Raw genomic sequence first — 21,452 nt, forward strand, 5'->3', positions numbered from 1 at the left:
TTACATTTATAGCCAAGCTAGAATTTTCTATTTTATTATTATTTTCATTAAAATGTATATTTTAAGTGGATTTAGGATATATTTTGTATGGTTCTTGCTATAGTGGACCCCAAGGAAGTAGTAGGGAAATTTTATTCTTGCCCTTCCCCCATTTATAAGAGGAGATGCAAACATTTTACTTTGTTGTTTCATTCAATCATAACCTGGAAGATAATCTGAAAAGATAAGATATATATGAATTTGAGCTCAGTGATGAAGTCAGCATGAAAAGGCTGTTAGTGTTCTCTTAATTTTCTGTTTATTCCTTAATCTCTGTGGAGAGTCATGCCATATTCTGCTTTAACAGACTTCCTTTGAGCCTCTTTGATAATACCAGCCTTAAATATTATACTTTGATTCTCACAGAAGCATTTTATATTTGGAACTCTGTGTTTTTGTTTACAGATTGAAGCTGGACAGTACTGCACTTTTGTCATTTCTACGGATGGTTCTGTGAGAGCCTGCGGTAAAGGCAGCTATGGGAGACTGGGCCTTGGAGATTCCAATAACCAGTCCACTTTGAAAAAGTTGACATTTGAGCCTCACAGGTCTATTAAAAAGGTTTCATCATCTAAAGGATCTGATGGTCACACTTTAGCTTTTACAACAGAAGGAGAAGTCTTTAGTTGGGGAGACGGCGATTATGGGAAACTGGGACATGGAAATAGTTCAACACAGAAATATCCCAAGCTTATTCAGGGGCCTCTACAAGGAAAGGTATGTGCTTTCTTTTTGGATTTAAAAATAATTAGATGCAGTGGTGTTATAATTGATGATATCTTTGAGATTTTGATGTGTTCTTTCTGAAGTTGCCCCTCACCTTCTGCCCTTTGGCTTTTTCTTTTGTGTGCTTTATAGTTTATAGAACACTTTCACATACATTATTCAATTTTAATTATTATGTTGTTATAAGAATAATTATTATTCTTGTGAGAATAAGAATAATTATTATTCATTTCACAAATAAGGAAACTGAGAATCATTCATTCAGCTAATATTTATTTAGCACCTTCTAAGTGTCAGGCAGTGTTTTAGGCATTAGACATATAGCAGTGAACAAGACAGACAAAGTCTCTGTTCTATTAAATCTTTAATCTTTGGGATAGAGATAAATAAGTTAGCAAACATATAAAATAATTTCAGATAGTAGTAAAGAAAAAATTGAGTAATGTAATGAAGATTAAATTGGGCAGGGTGTGATATTAAATAATGAGGTCAGAGGATGCTCTTGGGAGAGGTGGCATCTTAACAGAGACCTGAATGATGAAGCATTGTGAGCCCAAGGTTCCACACAAATAATTGGCACTGTTAGAAACTGAACCTAGGTTTTCTCTTTTTATTTCTATTTGATCTTTCTTTAAAGAGATAAAGGTATTTTCCTAAACTTATATGCAATTATACCAGTTCCACTATTTTAAGATTGTATTCTTTCCATGAAAGTTTTCTTTTATAAAAATCTTTGTATCCATGTCCTCTGGCATCTCTCCTGTAGGCTCCCCTGGTCCTCTAGCTCCCATTCCCCTGACCCTTTTGGCCCCTGGCACCCTGCTGGGCCTTAGTGTGAGGTAGACATGCACCCTTCCTCTGCCCTGGTCTGTGCACCTTGATGTCACCATGAAACCATTGCCTTTCTATGAAGTCTACGAGGAACTCATCGGGTCACCACCCTTGCATTCACTTCTAGCCAGCAGTTTGAGGAAGTGCACTCTACCTTTGCCCTCACTCCCTAGCAAGTGCAGCAGATTCTTTCATTGAGAAGTTCTACCAGGAGCCAAATGCAATTATACCATACAGGTGCGGCTAAGGTTTTGTCTCTGTGATACCAGCTACCCCCAAGAGGATTATTTCCCTCCCAACCTCTTTGTCAAGGTCAGTGGAAGACTGTGGCTCCTGCCGGTTACCTTCCCCACCCTGCTACCCGCTGCCAAGAAAGGGTCTGAGCCCAAGAGGCCCAGCCAACCATCAACATCACACCCCTGGCTTGACTTTTGGCCACTGTTCCCAACACCATCGTGGTCAATTGATCATCTGAGTTTGGATGAAATTACTCCTTGTCTGTGTACCTGGTGAGGCAGTTGACTTCAGGGACCCTTCTACAAAAACTCAGAGCAAAGGGTATCTGAAACCCAGACTATTCCTGGGCACCAATCAAGGAAAAATTGACTGCTGACCCTGATAGTGAGGTGGCTCCTACAAGTCTCTGGATGTGACTCACGTGCCTACTAGAGAAGATGTGCCTGACTGTCCTTTGTCGTGCCCTCACCTGAGCCCACCTGCAGAGCTTCCATGCTGCCTTTTATCTACAGATGAATGAGAAGAAGCCATTGTGGACATGTCCTGTGTGTGACAAGAAGGCTCCCTATGAATCTCTTACTGATGGTTTATTCATGGAGATTCTTAATTCCTGTTTGGATTGTGGTGAGATCCAGTTCATGGAAGATGAATCCTGGTGTCCAGTGAAACCCAAGAAGGAGGCATCTGAGGTTTGCCCCCGCTGGATGGCCCTGTCCAAAGGGAAATCCATCAGAGAATAAGAATGAGGTTGAAGTTATTGACTCGACAATAGAAAGCTCATTAGATGAGGAGAATCTGCCTCCGACCAAGAAGCACTGTTCTGTCACCTCAGAGGCCATCCCTGCCCTACCTGGAAGCAAAGGAGTCCTGATGTGTGGTCACCAGTCATCCTCAGTGCTACAGAGCCCTGCTATGGGCACACTGGGTGGTGGTTTCTTGTCTAGTCTCCCACTACATGAGTACCCACCTGCCTTCCCACTGGGGATAGACATTCAAGGTTTAGATTTATTTTCTTTCCTTCAGACTGGGAGTCAGCACTGTGGTCCCTCTGTCATCACCTCACTAAATGAACAAGGATGTTCTTGGCCACTTCTACTTTCTAGGCCCACTGGTCCCCATGTTGGAGAGCTCCCACTGCAGCTCCACTCCAGCATCCCCTCCTGGCTGTGTCAGCAGCATTATGGCCTCTGACAGGGGAGTGTGGGAGGTCTTAAGCGGGGGCATGGAAGACCCCTGCCTACTGGTCCCTCTTTGACTGGCTGTTGGTCAGGCATCATTTCCCTGGACTGAGTTCCTTGGATTATGGAACCTTCACTGTTCCCCTCAGGGGGCTTTGACCAAAGGCCAGACAGACCTTCATGGACACCTACTTTTGGCTTTATCTCTGCCTGACAAGGCCAACACCCAAAGGGTTAATATTTAACCTTTTTTTTTTTTTAAAAGGACATTGGGGTCTATTTTTTGATATGTTCTTTAGATGGTGGCATATTCCTTTAGGTATGTTAACTTGGGCAGTGGGAGGCAAATGGGATGGGATGTGCATTAGAGAAGGGCTGAAGCCTTAGCCTTCCTTGACTATGTCTAGAGCCTTTTGGGGAAGGGGCCTTTCTCTTGTCCCTCAGATGTCCTCTCTTCGCATCCCCAAACCCATGGTTCTGTTTCTTCCCCCACATCCATTGTCTCTTCATGTCCATTCCATTCCCTTTGTCCACACAGACAGATGGAGAAACCAAGACAGATAGTTTCAGAGACAGATAACTTTATTTTGGGTTGTGGATTTTTTGTACATAAACACGAAAAACCAAAATACTCTGAAGATGTGACCTTCTACTTCCAGTATGATTGAGGAGGAGATAAGGCCTTAGTCATCATCCCCAGGGGTTTGGGAGCAGAGCCTCACCTATTGCCTAGGTCTCTCTCTATGTATGTATTTAAGTTCACAATGTTTCTTATGCCAACAGGCCCAGGGCCTAAGCTTTTAGACGCCCATGACCCTGTTATTAGGCCTGGCTTATTCTGCACCTTTCCAGGGAGGTGGGCAGACCCTTGTGCCCTCCTTCCCAATCTCTTTTTTCAGGTTTCTCCAGGGCCTAGGACCTATGTTATAATTTTACTTTTTATTCCCAAAGTTGCAGCGTAGCTGTCACCCATAATAAAGGTTGTGAATGTTTTGTGGAAAAAAAAACTTTATAAAGTCTAAATTTTAATTTTATGCCAGGATTACAAGTGGAACACTTTTTCCTTCATGGGAAGTTGTCTGGCAGGGATGGCTATCAAAGGAGTTTTACTCTATTACATCTGGCAGTACTCTAACTTACACACCAACCTTAGAGCAATGGGTCTTGGAACGTTCCACTTTGAAAACATCAGGGATACTCGATGAGATATTACACATGGTACGCTAAGGAACTTCAGATAAATACTATTTGAAATTGTATTTTCCTGGTCTTTCTAGCACCTTCTTTCTTCCTTAATTCCATTTCTTTATTTATAGCCTATTCAATGTTCTATTTTTGTAATAGAAACATTGCCAATTAAAAACAATATCGTATGAGCGTTGTGCAGGAAAAATGTCACAAAATTTTAAATTAATACTTTACAGATAAAAATTTCAGAAGTTCTTAGCATAGTATCTAGAACGTATTAAATGCTCAGTATTTTTAATTGAATCTAAAATTTGAATTTCCTAAGATGAGTTATAATTTTTGGAGATTAAAAAGACATGGAGCTATTAGTGCAGTCATTCTTTTCTGTATGTATTTTTTTCAATAGCCAGTGATTTGGATCAGTGTTAAAAGATTTGAGTGATCCCCAAATTACGTTGCTATATACCCCTGGTTCTACTCATCGGTTGTATAGCTACTTGTAGGTAAAGAGGTACTGTCAGAAGTTTAATTAACATAAGCTTATATACTGCTTAGATCTTTCTGTACTGGTAATAGTCAATATCTTTTTGAGAGTTATCCTTATTATATTATTAATAATGAGTTTTTCTTGATCAGCCAGGACTGGAGGTTTTATGTTAACCTTATACTTTAAAAATTGTCATTGTTCCATGTTCCATGGGTATTCAACTCTCTTCAACTTTTTGAGTAGACTTTATTGGTGATATAGTATTCTTGCAAGTGATTAGACTAATGTATTCAGGCCCCCTACCAGCCCTTACAAGGCCTTTGTGTGAATTGAGAAGAGTTGTTCTCTTCTCTGGATGGTTTGTTTAGCAAGCAGAGAATAGTCTGTATTTTAGCACTTACTTGACCTCTTAGCCAGGCATCCTTGTCCTGAGCACAGCCTCCACAGCTATACATGGCAGTTCTTGGATGAGTTGTGAATATTAGTATCTCCAAAGTCTATGTTTAGAATCAAATACGGACTATGTGTTTTAGCATCTATGTGCTCATCAAATTCACTTGTGTGCAATGCAGGTAGTTGTTTGTGTGTCAGCTGGATATAGACATAGTGCTGCTGTCACAGAAGATGGTGAATTATATACGTGGGGTGAAGGAGACTTTGGAAGATTGGGTAAGATTTTTTGAAAATTGAAGCTATTCTCACATAAAAATAGAAATGGTTACAGTTATTGAGAAGCAGTGAGAGTAGATTTAATAAGTCAAAGACTGTCACTTATTTTGCTAGTTTTAAATTCAGAGGAAGATAATTTTATACAGATAATATCTAGATTTGATGCTGATATTTAAGATGTAATTAAATCTAGCAAATATTTACTGAGTGCCTATTATGACCAGGCACTGTAGAGTTTCTGGTATAAGAATAATACCATCATGATCTTGAAGTTTATAACCTAGTGGGTAGTGAAAACAAGTCAACATGAGCATGATACAACACAACATAAGGTAAGTGCTGTGAGAGGAGCATGAACAGAATGTTCTAATGGTTCACTGAAGTGACTGGATGCCTCAGTTTGGGAGTAGCCTAGAAGATTGGTTGAGAAGACATTAGAAATGATTTTGTTTTTCATACTGAATTGCACTTAAAAGATACCTCAATTCTATTATAAAATTGTAATATTTATTCTACTTGTGAAGTAATGACCTAGAGAAAAACAATTAACATTGTTTCTTTGTTGTTGTGTGTGTTTTATCCAAGGTCATGGTGACAGTAATAGCCGTAACATTCCAACATTAGTAAAAGACATTAGCAATGTAGGAGAGGTTTCTTGTGGCAGTTCACATACTATTGCTTTATCTAAGGATGGAAGAACTGTATGGTCTTTTGGAGGAGGAGACAATGGTATGTAAAAAATTATTTATGGATAGCTTTGGCCTTTTTTCTTGAGTTTTCTTAAAATTTATTTTTCAGTTATACATGTTTAATGTAGAAAAACTCAAATACAGATGAGTAGAAAGTAAAATGAAAATTAACTGTACTTTTACAAATGTCGTTTTAACCATTGTTAACACTTTGGTAAATAGATTTATAAATAAATATACATTTATACAAATATTTACAAATATTTCTACATAGATGTCTTTTTAAACCAAAGTAGACCTACATATATGTTTTATATATGCTTATATCTGTTTTAACGTATATATGTTTTAGTCTAACAGTATTTTATGAGTATTTTTTCTGTGTCAACAAACATGACTCTACATCATTCTTTTAAATGGTTCATAGTGTTCTTTCATGTGACTGTAGCACAATTTATAAAACCAGTCTCTCATTGTTGAATATCTAGATGGTTTCTGTTTTTTCCAGTAGTAACAACAATACAATGAATGGCTAAATCTTTGTTCACTTTAATTAGTCACTTCTATCAGCAATGTGAATGTTTACTTCCCCATGTCCCTCAACAACACTAGGTATTAAAATTAAGATAATTTTAAAAATACTTTCAACAGTGAAAATGGTATCATTTAATTTGTATTTTCTTGATTACCAGTGAGGTTGGATTTATGTTATTTATTTATTTATTTTTTTTCTCTGTAGAACAAGAACAGGTCATTCCTTTATTGACATGCATAAAATACATCATATTTTCTGTTCTGCTGATGCTATAAATTCAATACCAATTCTCCAGCCACATCAGTTATGAGCATAAAGTATATCATGTAACCTCAAATCTCTAACAGTGGAAAGGTTAAACAAGAATGGATGCTGCTAGAATAATGCTGCTTCCTTGGGTGTGACAACTGAGCATCCATCCCTCCCCTCAGAAGGCTTCTTCAGCGTGTTAGAGCACTGAGGAATGGTTTTAGTCTCATAACCAAAGTAGAGTGAAGATATTGGCCACATAATACACATGCTCCATTTTTTAAAAAATTCTGAGTCTTGGGCAACTGTTCTCTTGTAACTACTTTACAGTTTCTAAAAGCAGTTATTGTCCAAAGCTGGAAGAACTTAAGTCTTCTCAGATGAGCATGTGAATGAATGGAGGGAGGTAAACAAAAAATAAAATTAAAAAAGGTGAGGTCTGATAGGGGAGCAGCCGGATAAGAAAATCAAAAAAGGAACAGTAATTTAAAGTTTATTCCAGCTATAATGCAGGTTATTCTGACTTTAAGGTAGCATCACATGGCATACTTCTGAGTCCATTCCCGAGATATTCTGTTGTACTTATCTCTGTCTGTTTTATAGATCCGTGCAATCTCTGGCACTAGGGAGTCATCTGGGTTTGGATCACATAGCAGTGAACAAATGGATAAAAGAACTTTAGAAATAGTTAAAGCAGGAGACCACTGTGATCTTAGAATATCGAGACAAATGCTGCCATTACTGTTAATATTTGGATGATAAATTCTTGTTGTAAATGCAACCTTAGGTGGTTTGAAGGGGTAGTCTGTAGGAAAATGAATTGTCAGAAAGAATACACCGCCTTGATATGGGCTGTCATTAGATCCCATAATTGTGGCTTGCCAATGAAACATATCATCCCCAACTGGACCTGCAGAACATTGTGCTGGAGGGTCACGGGCCAAATCACTAAGTTCCTTATTAATCCATTTCAGCGCCATAGTCTGTGCTTTTCGTCTGGCTCCTCACTGTCTCGGTGTGTGCTCGAAGGTCCGGCCAAAACTCTTGATTATCCGGGCGACGGGGAAGGATTGTCTCGTCTCGCACCGGCTCTGCCAGACACAGGCGCAGAGGGGCCGGGGCCTCCCTCAAGCTGCGGCCTCGGCCTCCCCGCGCGGCGGCTGGTGCCTCCCCGGCCCTACGGGGCTCACGCGCACGACGCAGCCCGGATTTATGTTATTGGCCATTTCTTTTTCTTCTTAATGATTTGCTAACTTTTCTATTTTGTGAACTAGTGAATCTTTTTTAAAGTTTTAAAAAATTATATGCATATACATTCTTTTATAGGACCTGTATATTATGTCAGCAAATTTGAAGTTAGAAATATAGTCATTAAAGGGGGAAAAAGACAGAAAAATAACTTTCCATGTCACTTGTAAAGTGATGTTAATTGTTTGATGGTTGTTAACCTTCTTGTAACAAAAATGCTTATTTGTTAACATCCTCGGCTATCAAACACTTAGAGTTTTCCATATCTGTCTTGTTAGTGATGGAAAGAATAGAGCCGTTTATCAACTTTATTACTTACAAAAAGGATAGTTCTTTAAAATAAGTAAATTGTTCAACTTGAATGTGTTTGTTTTTATAGGCAAACTTGGCCATGGTGATACCAACAGAGTGTATAAACCGAAAGTTATTGAAGCTTTACAAGGAATGTTCATTCGCAAAGTTTGTGCTGGGAGCCAGTCTTCACTTGCTTTGACATCAACAGGGCAGGTAGGACTAGGGAGGCGGATAAGCAAGTTAAGAGTATTTGAGAGGACTAGGTAACTAAAAAGTAATACTTGTATTTAAATTTTAAAATTAAAAGAAATACATTTTTAGGCAACATACTGAAATGAAATATTTTCCTGTTTGAAGTAGAGTATCAGAGAAAGAGTCAGGTTTTCTGACCTAGCCCATGTGACCCAAGTGAACATTCCCTCAGCCCCTTGTTCTTTGCATTTAAGCTGCTTTTTAAAAATATTTTAGCACTTAGCACTCCTTAAGCCTTTTACTAAAAATCATGGATAGTGGGGGAAATCAAAACTAGATCTTGATGGAACCAGTGATATGAATTAAGAAGGCAAGAAAGTTATCAAAAAAGAGGGAAAAGAGAATATTTTCATATGGAAAATAATCTGAGAGGCTTAGGTATTTCTGAGAAATGGGGTTAGTCAAGTTGAGGATAGTTAGAATTTTGTAATCCCTTTATAAGCTTTTGAACTTTTTTTTTTTTTTTTTTCGAGACAAAGTCTCGCTCTGGCTGCCTGAGCTAGAGTGCCGTGGCATCAGCCTAGCTCACAGCAACCTCAAACTCCTGGGCTCAAGCGATCCTCCTGCCTCAGCCTCCTGAGTAGCTGGGACTATAGGCACGTGCCACCATGCCCAGCTAATTTTTTTCTATATATTTTTAGTTGTCCAGCTAATTTCTTTCTATTTTTTAGTAGAGATGGGGTCTTGCTCTTGCTCAGGCTGATCTCGAACTCCTGAGCTCAAATGATCCTCCCGCCTAAGCTTTTGAACTTTTACATGCATATTTTGACTCTTACATTTGTTGGTGATAGGGAAGGTCCAGGTATGGTGATTGATAATATTCGCTCTTTTGTATCCATCAGTGATAGCAGTGAAAAAGTGAGCTGACCACTTATTCTCTCACATATAGGAACCCGTTATGTGCTAGGCAGTGGTATAAAAATGTTTTTGGACTAATTCACAAGGCAGATGAGCAGAAAAGCTGAAATCATATAATTTAACTATTTTTTGAGAAACTTGCCCTAACAAATCTGACTCAGGCTATTAATCATTACATTTGTTGGTTGCTACCTTTGTTATTAATCATTCAGTTCGCTATTACTAAACCAAATAAAGTTGATTTTGGATTGCCAAATTGTAGTCATTCATCCTTTTGTATTCCTGTTTTCTTCATCTAACCCTTTCCCCAAGCATCTTAAATCAGTCAATGGTTATTTCGGTATTAATTAGTCAAAAATGAAGATATTCAAGGGGAACTATCTAGACCAGCAGTCCCCAACCTTTTTGGCACCAGGGACTGTTTTCATGGAAGACAATTTTTCCGTGGATGGGTGGGGGGGGGATGGTTTTGGGATGATTCAAGCGCATTATATTTATTGTGCACCTTATTATTATTACATTGTAATATATAAGAAATAATTATACAACTTGCCGTAAGTTGGGGACTCCTGATCTAGACTACTGCTTCATGTGGCCCTCTTTGTAAGTGAGGTGATTAAAATTGTTATTACAGTGAGGTGAGGTATTTTTAAAAGTAAATCATGAACATCAGTTTTGTGATTTATGTAATCCATTTTATATGATCACACCTTGGTCTAATCTTGATCTCATCTGAAGAGTGAGAAACATGTAAAGGAAAAGTTTAAGACAGTATTTCTAAAGCTGCTAAGATTGGGCAAATATAACAGAATGCAAGCCAATTCATAATTTTAGCATAATCTCTCAGATCTTTCCATTTTTTCTGTGTCCAATTATTTTTCTTTTCAGTTCAGCTGCTGATCTGCGTATACAATGAGGGTTTAAAAACAGCCCAATAAATCACTTTGGCAGTCTTTAAAATGGATCAAAATGATGATTTCGGTACCATAAAGTTATTTTCAAGCCCCATTCTTGTTTCACAGATTTTATTTATTCAACAACCTAATAAGTTAAGTCAACAACCTAATTATCTCAGGAAATTATGTGTAGTGTATTTATGTTTTTTCAGGTCTATGCTTGGGGCTGTGGAGCTTGTCTAGGTTGTGGTTCTTCAGAAGCTACTGCTTTGAGACCCAAGCTTATTGAAGAACTGGCTGCCACAAGAATAGTTGATATTTCTATTGGAGACAGTCATTGTTTGGCTCTTTCTCATGGTAAAGTAATTTGTGTTTAAAGACGTAATATTAACTTCCGTAAATATATTACATTTAAATTCAGCTTTTCTTTTATACTTTATATTTTTGTTTTTAGATAATGAAGTTTATGCCTGGGGCAATAATTCGATGGGGCAGTGTGGCCAAGGCAATTCCACAGGTCCTATTACTAAACCAAAGAAAGTGAGTGGCTTAGATGGTATAGCTATTCAGCAGATTTCAGCTGGAACATCACATAGTCTGGCATGGACTGCTCTTCCTAGGGACAGGTAAGAGTGCCTACGTTTAATAATAGCAGAAACACCAATAAAAACAGAAATAACTGTGCTTTATTCATAAAATGCTTTTCTGAACATTTCTGGTATTGATTTTTTACTATCATAGAAATGACAGATTTCTTTTGATTTGAATGTTGAGGTTATATTTCAGAAACAAGATGTTATACCTTATATTTAAGACATTTTCTTAATTGAAGTGTCTTCTAAACATTTTGAATTCTTTCTGTCGCTAGATACTGATTTTAAAAAATTAAATATCTGCATATCAAGAGGAAATTCAATTAAAATAATTAAAATCAGAAAGAGGCTTTATTGATTAACATTGTTTGACCTCAGTGCCCTTTATCTGGTTGGTTTTTTGAAAAAAACAATGGCCATACTTTTATTATTTTTAAGAGACAAACTCTTACTCTGTCACCCAGGCTGGAGTGCAGTGAGTGGTGTGATCATAGCTCACTGCAACCGTGAACTCCGGGGCTCAAGCAGTCCTCCTGCCTCAGCCTCCTGAAGAGCTGGGACTGCAGGTGCGCATTACCACACCTGGCAAATATTTTCTAATTTTTGGTAGAGACAGGGTCTTGATATGTTGCCCTGGCTAGTCTTGAACTCCTGACCCCAAGCAATTCTTTGGCCTCAGCCTCCGAAAGTGCTGGGATTACAGGCATGAGCCACTGCACCTGGCCCCAGTGGCCATACTTTTAAATTAAAAAAATTACTTTTTGTATAAAAATTTAGCTTTTTCCTAAAGTGATAACCATATGTGATTAGCTAATCAGGTAGGTAATTTTTAGTCAATGTTAGGAGACTGAATTTTATGGAACATTTGGGTTGTTTCAGATATTTGTGGTTACACATGTGCTGTTTTACAACTTAGAATGTATTATATTTGAAATCTAGATTTTCGATTCAGAAGAGGTTTATTATGATATTCTAACCAATTAAAAATGTTTATAGGTAATTATCCCTTTAAAACAAAAGCCAAAAATAAATAAGTTGAACGTAAATAATTTGCTTTTAGTATTAAATCTACAACTTTGTACTTTATATGTAGATAGTTGGGTCTCAAGAACTTCAAAATAGTCACAAGAGATTTCAGGGGTTTTTCTTTTAATAGATTTTAGTATATCACTCTAGAGAGTCAGGATATTTTTCTTAATATGAAAAATATATTTTCTAGACTCTTAGAACCAGAAAGAGCTTTAGTAGATCATGTGACTCAGCCCTATACCTTCAGGTGAGTGCATATCCAAACCTTCCAAAACAGGTAGTTGTATGTTTTCTTGTTGAAGAAGGCAAATTCTTGGTTTTCCTCAGTTGCTAAAGTGAAGGGTTTTATCATTTTCATAATCAAGAATGTCTTCTGTGTATCTTGTTGAAATCTTTCAGCTTTCATATGTTTTAATTTTTGTTTTTGATCATGTGTGAAAATTTCATTTTAAGCTTGTTTCATGATTTTCTTATGCGTCCTTCTAGACAAGTTGTTGCCTGGCACCGACCTTATTGTGTAGATCTTGAAGAGAGTACCTTCTCACATCTGCGCTCTTTTCTTGAGAGATACTGTGATAAAATAAACAGTGAAATTCCCCCACTCCCTTTCCCTTCCTCAAGGTATGTTTTATATATATATATATATATATATATATATATAGGGGGTGTGTGTGTGTTTTAAGTTTTGACTATTCTTTCTTTGCTTTATTCCTCAATTATGTAACTTCTTTATAATCTACAAAAGAGCTAAATTTAGATACTTATTGATAACCTCTAGGAAAAAGTTATGCCTAATTTCACAAATCATGTTTTAAAAATTACTGTTGGTCAGGACTTAATAAATTTTTAAACAGAAAAAAATATTATCCAAACTGAATAGCCCATGCACTTTTATGTTCTGAAAATTCACAGCAGTTTGTTTGGTTTCAGGGAACACCACAATTTTCTCAAGCTGTGCCTGAAGCTGCTTTCAAATCACCTTGCTCTTGCGCTTGCGGGAGGGGTAGCTACCAGCATTCTTGGGAGGCAAGCAGGTCCACTTCGAAATTTGCTCTTCAGACTGATGGACTCAACTGTCCCAGATGAAATCCAAGAGGTAAGAGGATTCATGAATCTGTGTCTCAAGCCACATCTTTCCCTGAAATTTTAACTATACAATATATTCAGCTGTACATTGGACAGCTTCAATTGGTTCAACTTTGGTTAACTCATCCTTTAAGACAAAGGTCAGATGCCATCTCTGAGAAACTTTTTATTCCCTGCCCTGCCGCCAGATTAGATTTCTTATGTATATGTTCTCATTGCATTACATTGTGCTATAGTTACCTATTTACAAATATGTCAAAAAAGGAAAAGTGTAAGACTTCTACACTGAAAACTATAAAACATCATTGAAAGAAATTAAAGAAGACCTAAATAAATGTACAGACATCCCATGTTCATGAATTGTAAGACTTAATATTGTTAAGATATCAATATTCCCAAATTGGTTTACAGATTCAGTGTAATCACTGTCAAAATTCCAGCTGCCTTTGTTTGGCAGAAATTGACAAGCTGATCTTAAAATTCATAGGGAAATTCAAAGGACCCAGAAGAGTCAAAACAATCTTGAAAGAGAAGGACAAAGTTAGAAGACTTACACTTTCCAATTTCAAACCATACTACTTTGTAGCTATAGTTATTAAAATTGGTAGTACTGGCAGAAGGATAGACATATAGATCAATGGAATAGAATTTTGGGTCCAGAAATAAACTCATACATCCGTGGTGTATTGATTTTGTACATAAATGTCAAAACAGTTTCATGGGAGAAAGAATAATCTTTTCAACAAATGGTGCTGGGACAACTATACACCCACATGCAAAAGAATGAAGTTGGAACCTTACCTCACATTATATCCAAAAAATTAATTCAAAATGGATCAAAAACTCAAAGAAGAAAATGTAGATGTAATCTTTATGGATTGAATTGGATTAGGCAATGGTTTCTTAGATATGACATTAAAAGCACAAGGACCAAAGAAAAAATAAATTGGATTTCCTCAAAATTAAAAACATTCATGGTTCAAAGGACACTATCAAAAAAATGAAAAGACAGCTCAGAGAATGGGAGAAATATTTATAAATCATATATCTGATAAAGTTCTAGTTTCTAGAATATATAAAGAATCCTTACAAATTAATAATAAAAAAAACAAATACTCCAATTTTAAAAATGAGCAAAGAAACTGAGTAGACAGACATGTCTCTAGAGAAGATACACAAGTAGCCAGTAAGCACATGGAAAAGTGCTCAACATCATTGGTTATTAGAGAAGTACAAATCAAAATCACAGTGAGATATTCATGCTACTGCATACCCATTAAATGGCTAGAATAAAAGGACTGATTAACAGCAAGTGTTGGAGGAGGTGGAGAAATTAGAACCGTCATGCTTCTCTGATGGAAATATAAAGTGGTGCAGCTGCTTTGAAAAACAGGCAATTCCTTAAATAGTTAAACATAGAGTTACCATATGACCCAGCAGTTCTGCTACTAGATCTGTACCCAAGAGAATTGAAAACATATATCCATGCAAAAACTTCATAGCAGCATTATTCATAACAGCCCCAAAGTGGAAACAATACAAATGTCTGTCAACTGATGAAAGGATGAACAAAATATGGTATATCCATACAATGTAATGTTAATTCAGCCACGAAAGGGAATGAAGTACTGATATATACTACAACATGACTGAGAAGCCAGACACAAAAGGCTACATATTGTATAATTCCATGTACATGAATTGTGCACAGTAGGCAAATACATAGAGATAAAAAGTAGATTAGCAGTTGCTGGGAGTTTGGGGGAGGGGGAAATGGGGAAATGACTGCTAATGGGCACAGGTCTCCTTTTTGGGGTAATGAAAATATTCTAAAATTAGAAAGTGGTGATTATTGCACAACTCTGTGAATCTACTAAAAACCATTGAATTTTATACTTTCAAAAGGTGAATTTTATGGCACGTGGATTATATGTCTTGTTTTTAAAAAGAGAAAAAGAAATTGACTTTTCAAGTAGAGGGACATATCCCCTGAGATGAGGGTGGGAGGAATATTAACCTGGTGGTGAGTAGGAACTGTGACGATTTAATATTTATCAGAAAATAGGGTAGTGTAAGATTTTTGAAAAGTTGAAAGTACTGAAATAAAATAAGGAAAAATAAACTTAAAAATTAGAATTGTCTATTTATTCCTTGGATCTCCTTGGTAGCCACTCCATCTTAGGAGATTACTTAGATGGATTCTCCCTGGATGTGTATAGGGCTATTTCTGTTCCTCTTTCCTTATCCCTGAAACTTGTAGTAATTTATCTATTTGCAGCAATCACTCTTGCTGTTTCTTGTGTGCTTTCCCACCATTTTCCTTGGACTATCTCTGAATTTCTTTCTTTTTAACTTTTTATTTTGAACCAATTGTGGGCTTAAGGAAAAGTTGCCTAAGTAATAGAGTTTTCATATATCTCTCACCTGGCTTCTCCTTATATTATTGTCTTACATAATCATGATATAATTATCAAAACCAAGAAATTAATATTGGTTTAATACTATTAACTAAACACCCCTTATTAGAAGTCATATCGGTTTTCCACTAATGTCCTTATTCTGTTGCAGGATCCTATTTAGGATCCCATATTGCATATGTTATTTCTCTTTAGTCTCCTTTGTCTCCTATAATAATTCCTCAGTTTTTCCTTGTATTTCATGACCTTGGCACTTCATGAGTACTGGTCAGTTACTTTATTGAATATCTCTCTGTTATTTTTTCATGATTGGATTGAAGTTATGTATTTTTGGCAAGAATACCCCAGAAATGATGTGTTTTGGGTTCATGATTACACAAGGTTCACAATGTTGATATGTCTTATTACTGGCAATGTTAATCTTGATTACATGGCTAAGGTGGTTTCTGCTGGGTTTCTACTGCCATCAATAGCTTCTGAGGGTCAGTAGAAAATATATTCCTTGAGAGTACACTCACATTTAATGAGTTTGAGAATTGAATATCTTCATGAATGGTTTAGGCATAAAATTCTAAATTGGAAATCATTTTGCCATAAGAATTATGAAATCATTGCTTCATTGTCTTCTAGTTTTAGTCTCTGTCATAATAAAGGTTTCCTCAAATTTCTGATGAGCTTTGGCTGCCCCATGGTGGTTAAGAGTGTGACACTAAAAGGCTGAATGAAAGTCCTGTGCATGTGGTTGAGGCTTATCAGCTTTAGTGCAGATTGATGTGGCTTGGCTGTTTGGGGTGGGGATGGGGGCTGTAAACTCTTGATGTCTGCCCCTTAAGGTCTTTTCTGTTGGGCTAGTGAGATTCCCCAAAGGAAGGCTCTTCTAATCTACTACCTTGTGGCAGTAGATTAGATAGTCTTCTCGTGGGGTTTGAAAAAGGGCTTGGAGTCTCAACATTCAGAATGAACACTGTCTTAAAATCCCATTATTTTCAGTTTGGTATTCCTACCCTCAACTGTGCCTATTATATTAACCAGTTTTCAACCAATCTTCCTGTTTTGAGCTTCTCCTTTTGCCCCGTGTTGCAGATGTACCTGAGCCTTTAGGAATTTTGTAGTGCTTTTTGTTTTTTCTCACTTTTGATTTCGGATGCAGTCCTTTCAGGTTTTTTTAAGTCGGTTCCCCTTTATCTGTTTCTTTCTGCTTCCAAAATTTTGATGATATTTTCTCCTTTACCCCTTCTTTTTTTTTTTTTGGTCGTCCCCCCACCCCCATCCTTTTAGATGGACTTTTGGAAAGGGAGTACATGCATTCAGTCTTTAATCCTTAGTCACCTTTGTTGAATTTCTACAGCTAAAATTTAGTTTGATTATGGTAACCTGAGGAAGTCATTAAAGGTTCTTTCAGTTCTTAATTGTGTTGGAGGATGCATGCTTTTTGATGGAAGGTTATTCCTTTTGTGCAGTTGAATTTTTCAAACATTATAGTAATTTAAAGAATTAGAAACATTGACTATGTCTAGAAAAATCGAGTATTAGAACTAAAAAGCACTATGGTGTTTATCTAGTCCAACACTGATTTTACTAATAAAGAAGTCATGACCCAGAGAAGTTATAAGGCCTAAGATAATGAAGCTAGCTATTCCTTATGCTGTTCCTACTACCTGGACCTTTGTCTGTTAAATCCTGCTAATTTGTAATTTTTAAATGCCTAATCCTCAGGGAGCCCTTCCGTGAGCCCATAGGCCATGCTAATTGTCCTTGAGTCTGTGTCACTCAACTTCTTACTTACTTTAACTTTCCATGTGTAACTCCTTTCACATTTGTAATTACTTGCTCAGGGTCTTTCTTTCCCATTAGACTATATGCTTCTGAAAGTAGAGCTTTTATCTGTCTTGCTTATTTCTATATCCACGTCACTTTGTACAGATTCTTACCAGGCCCAACACTGTAGAGACAACACTAAATATTTGCTGGCTGATGATTAATTCTTTAGTGGCAAATCCAAAATATGTCTTTTAGTCTTCTTGAAGACATTTAAAGAAGGACTTGCATGCCATTCCATCTTCTTTAGACTTCCATGATCCTAATAGTTGATGGATTCACTTTTCATGTGTTTTTACTAAAAAGATAAGAACCGGGCCAATCAATCCACTTTTCTTTTTTGATATTAGGTGGTAATTGAAACTCTGTCAGTGGGAGCAACCATGCTATTACCTCCATTACGAGAACGGATGGAATTACTTCATTCTCTTTTACCCCAAGGACCTGATAGATGGGAAAGCTTATCTAAAGGACAGGTAAGCTTTTGCATGGTATATAAGTAAACCAGTAGTATCATAACTGGACTGAGAGAGCAATAAAGCTATTCAATTGCCATGTGTTCATGGAGTATAGTACTTAACTTGATGGGTCTAGTAAATCCCAGTTATTTAATGTTATGTGCTGGAAGAATTCCCAGATGTCTAATGACTCCAAGTGAAGCAAGTGATAATTTATTGTTATTTGGGGCTAATTAGTAGAGTAATGAGTAATTTTTCCAGTGTTGCTTGTGGTGTCAAACCAGAGACCCTTTGGTTTATTTGTAGTGTGCTGAGTTGAAATCAAGGGCATGTGCTACTGTTGGTTCCATGCCCAGAACTTTGTTTGAAATTGTTTATATAAAGAATAAAAGATGGCTGTTAGGAAAAAGTATTTGATATGAGTATGCTTATTCTTTTCATTTTTATTATCTTATGTATATTAAAATAAGTATATTTTACTTAACCAAGTAGAAAAATCAATTGTAGAGATGCAGATTTGAGGAAAAAAGTGGTACTTATTGGCAATATAATATTCACAGATACTATTATTTATTTATGAGACAGGGTCTTGGTCTGTCACTTAGGCTGGAGTGCAATGGCACAATCATAGCTCACTGCAACCTCAAAGTTGAGGTTGCAGCCTTGAACTCTTGGACTCAAGCAATCCTCCTCCTGAGCCTCCCGAGTAGCTGGGACTATACATGCACCTCACCATGGCTGGCTGATATCTTTATTTTTTTGTAGAGACAGGGTCTTGATGCATTGCCCAGGCTGGTCTTGAAATCCTGGCCTCAAGCGATCCTCCCACCTCAGGATTACAGGCATAAGCCATTGTGCCCTGCCTTCAAGTGATTTATTTTAAACATTAGAATAAGTGGTTGTCCTTGGTAATTCTGTAGAATAATGTGAAATATAATTTATCTGTTGGCATTTCCTACTTCTCTCTACATATATTACTAAAATCTTTGTGTATAGTATGCCATGTTAGTTTGAGGTTTTAGGTATTACAATGAAGGGTGAAATAAAAATCTGTAAGTTCCATTTCCTAAATAGTATTAATGGAATTGCTTTTCTTATAATTATACACTTGCAAAAGATTGTTTATCACATTATTAAGTGGATTAGTTAGCATCATTACTATAGTTTTTTTTCTGGGATCTTTTTTTGTTTTCTAATACATTTTTAGCTAAACATTTTCTTATTCCTATTTCATTGTTTTTTAGAGAATGCAACTGGATATCATTCTGACAAGTTTGCAAGATCATACCCATGTAGCCTCCCTACTTGGCTATAGTTCACCCTCTGATGCTGCAGACCTCTCTTCTGTGTGTACTGGCTATGGAAACCTGTCAGATCAACCTTATGGCACTCAGAGCTGCCATCCAGACACCCATCTGGCTGAAATTTTGATGAAGACCCTCTTAAGAAATTTAGGATTTTATACAGTAAGTTGCTTTTTCCTTGTCATAAAAAAAGAATAAGGAGTAGGGATCTCTTCAGGTTATGTATTTTGACATTTAAGCACTTACGACATGAATAAAACTCTAGGCCCCTTTCCCCAAAGGGGAAAACGTACTCAGGTCTTCTGAAATACTGCGAGGGCCAAATAACATGTAGTTGAGAGTTCCAAAGAGATTTTTTTCAGAATTTTACCAAATTTTTCTGATGTTAATGTAGAAGAATAAACAGATTAAAATAGTTAAGAACATTTTTAAAGAGAAGAATATAAGCAAGGAATTAAGCTTATCAGATATAGTCTTATAATAAAATAGCATGGTTGGTATTGACTAAGAATAGGTTGGTCAGTAGAAGGGAAGACAATGGACCCTACAGCTTTCTCTGTATTAGGATGTCATTAATTCTTACTCTGGGGTATTTCTTAAATTCCTCCCTTGTTTTCTTTCCATTTTTCTTTTATTCTAACCCAGTCCATCATGATCTAATGCTAATAGCAATGTTGTAGCTGTTGTCACTATTGCTGGTCTCTTCTCAGCATCTTACTGCTAGAATAACCTTGTGTTAAATAACCTCTTTGTATTAAATTAAAACCCCTTAAGACCCATTATCATCAGTTCATGCACCATTTTTATCTGAGCTCATCCTTTCCCCAAATTGTACATGGCATACCTATTTCTTGTTTGTTCTACTCTACCAATCTGTGTCTTAAGTCTTGACTATTCTAGGAAGCTTTGCCAAAATAACCCCATCTAACCATGTGATTATAGCTGCAAACCCCTGTGCTTCTCAGCCTTTTTAGGATCAGACTGTACTGTGCAACTTAACTCTGAATTGTTTGTGTATCATTTCATATTGTCTCCTATGCCTCCAGGGCCTGGTCTATATGCTCTTTTTCTTCCCTGCAAATCTTAGTGCTCTCTGTTCTGTCCACATTAAAAGGAAGTTGACTAAGTCAGAGTGAAGATTGTTCCTACAGAATTATTTTCTTTAAGGTTTAAGAATGTAAATTTAATCTGATGTTAGGTATTGGCTGCAGATGGAAGGGAACAATGTTATGGTATATCAATTTGTTAATGACTGAAAATTTTTTCCAAAGCTGTAAGGAACATTTATGCTATATTAAAGCAGTGGTTTTCTTATGTCATTAGGACTGAGGCAGATGTATATATTACATGGAAATGGAAATAAAATACTGCTTTTGGGTTAAAATGATAAATTATTGTTTCTTTCTGATGTGGTTTAAACCAAATTTGTCATGTGCTAAGATTTAAAAATACTTGTGCTATTTGGCAGCTTATAGCAAGGACCTTAAAATGTTCCCAGACTCTTGTGTATTGTAAACGTATACCAATTTTCTTCATAAAGATATTTATCACATCATTCTTTATAGGAAGTAAGAATTGAGTACAACTGAAATAGCTAAAGATAGAATAGTTAAGAAAATGTACTTAATGGAATACTATATGACTTGAATTTTATATATACATGGTTTGTGAAAATGTAGAAGATATTTATGATTCTGTTGGAAAAGAGCAGACTAAAAATAGAATATGTAATACAGTATTATGAAAAATATGAAAAAAAGGAAAAAAATCAGGAAAGAAATACACCAAAAAAAAAAAATGACTGTAGTCATTTTCTTTGAGTGGTTGGCTAAATGGTGATTTTAACTTTTTGAAATACAGTTTTGATATTCTCTAAATTTTTTATACTGAGCATTTCTTTTTGAAAAATATTTTAAACTTGAAATAATTTAAAACTTATAGAGGAGTTATAGGAATCATTTAAAGAAGTCCCCTATACTCTTCAACCAAATTTGTTCTCTCTCTCTCTTTCTTTCTTTTCTAAATCATTTGAGAGTAAGTTGCAGATATCATGCTGGCCACCTCTAAGTACTTTAAGCATATTTTAAGTATGTATTTTTTAAGAACAAGGACATTTTCTTACATAACAACAGAACAATTATTGAATTCAGGGAATTTAACATTGGTACAGAGCTATTATCTAACATATAGTCTATATTTAAATCTACAGTTGTCCCAATAATGTCCTTTATAGCAGTTCCTCCCGTCTCCCACTCCTAGTTCAGGATCTAGTCCAGAATCACACATTGCATTTGGTTGTGATATCTCTTTAGTCTCTGCCTGCCTGCCTGCCTCTTTCTCTCCCTCTCCCTCTCCCTCTCCCTCTCCCTCT

General features: G+C 36.5%; 1 protein-coding gene and 2 pseudogenes across 2 annotated transcripts in view; 2 read left to right on the top strand and 1 right to left on the bottom strand.

The window, feature by feature from the left end:
* The window catches only part of HERC1 (HECT and RLD domain containing E3 ubiquitin protein ligase family member 1), a 151,917-nt gene that overhangs the window by 13,177 nt on the left and 117,288 nt on the right, over nt 1-21,452 (top strand). Inside the window, exons 4-13 of the mRNA XM_012645072.1 lie at nt 445-756; nt 5,259-5,355; nt 5,941-6,084; nt 8,456-8,583; nt 10,589-10,733; nt 10,831-11,002; nt 12,485-12,619; nt 12,929-13,094; nt 17,670-17,795; nt 19,022-19,243. Coding sequence (XP_012500526.1) covers nt 445-756; nt 5,259-5,355; nt 5,941-6,084; nt 8,456-8,583; nt 10,589-10,733; nt 10,831-11,002; nt 12,485-12,619; nt 12,929-13,094; nt 17,670-17,795; nt 19,022-19,243 — 1,647 coding nt within the window. The remainder of the gene's footprint in view (nt 1-444; nt 757-5,258; nt 5,356-5,940; nt 6,085-8,455; nt 8,584-10,588; nt 10,734-10,830; nt 11,003-12,484; nt 12,620-12,928; nt 13,095-17,669; nt 17,796-19,021; nt 19,244-21,452) is intronic.
* Nucleotides 1,507-3,123, top strand: LOC105810956 (annotated as a pseudogene).
* On the bottom strand, nt 6,764-8,027 carry LOC105810990 (annotated as a pseudogene). The gene has a single exon (XR_001137529.1). The product of XR_001137529.1 is annotated as a ubiquitin-conjugating enzyme E2 D3 pseudogene (transcript).

The sequence above is a fragment of the Propithecus coquereli genome, unplaced genomic scaffold (genome assembly GCF_000956105.1).
Source record: "Propithecus coquereli isolate 6110/MARCELLA unplaced genomic scaffold, Pcoq_1.0 Scaffold224, whole genome shotgun sequence".
NCBI lineage: Eukaryota > Metazoa > Chordata > Mammalia > Primates > Indriidae > Propithecus > Propithecus coquereli.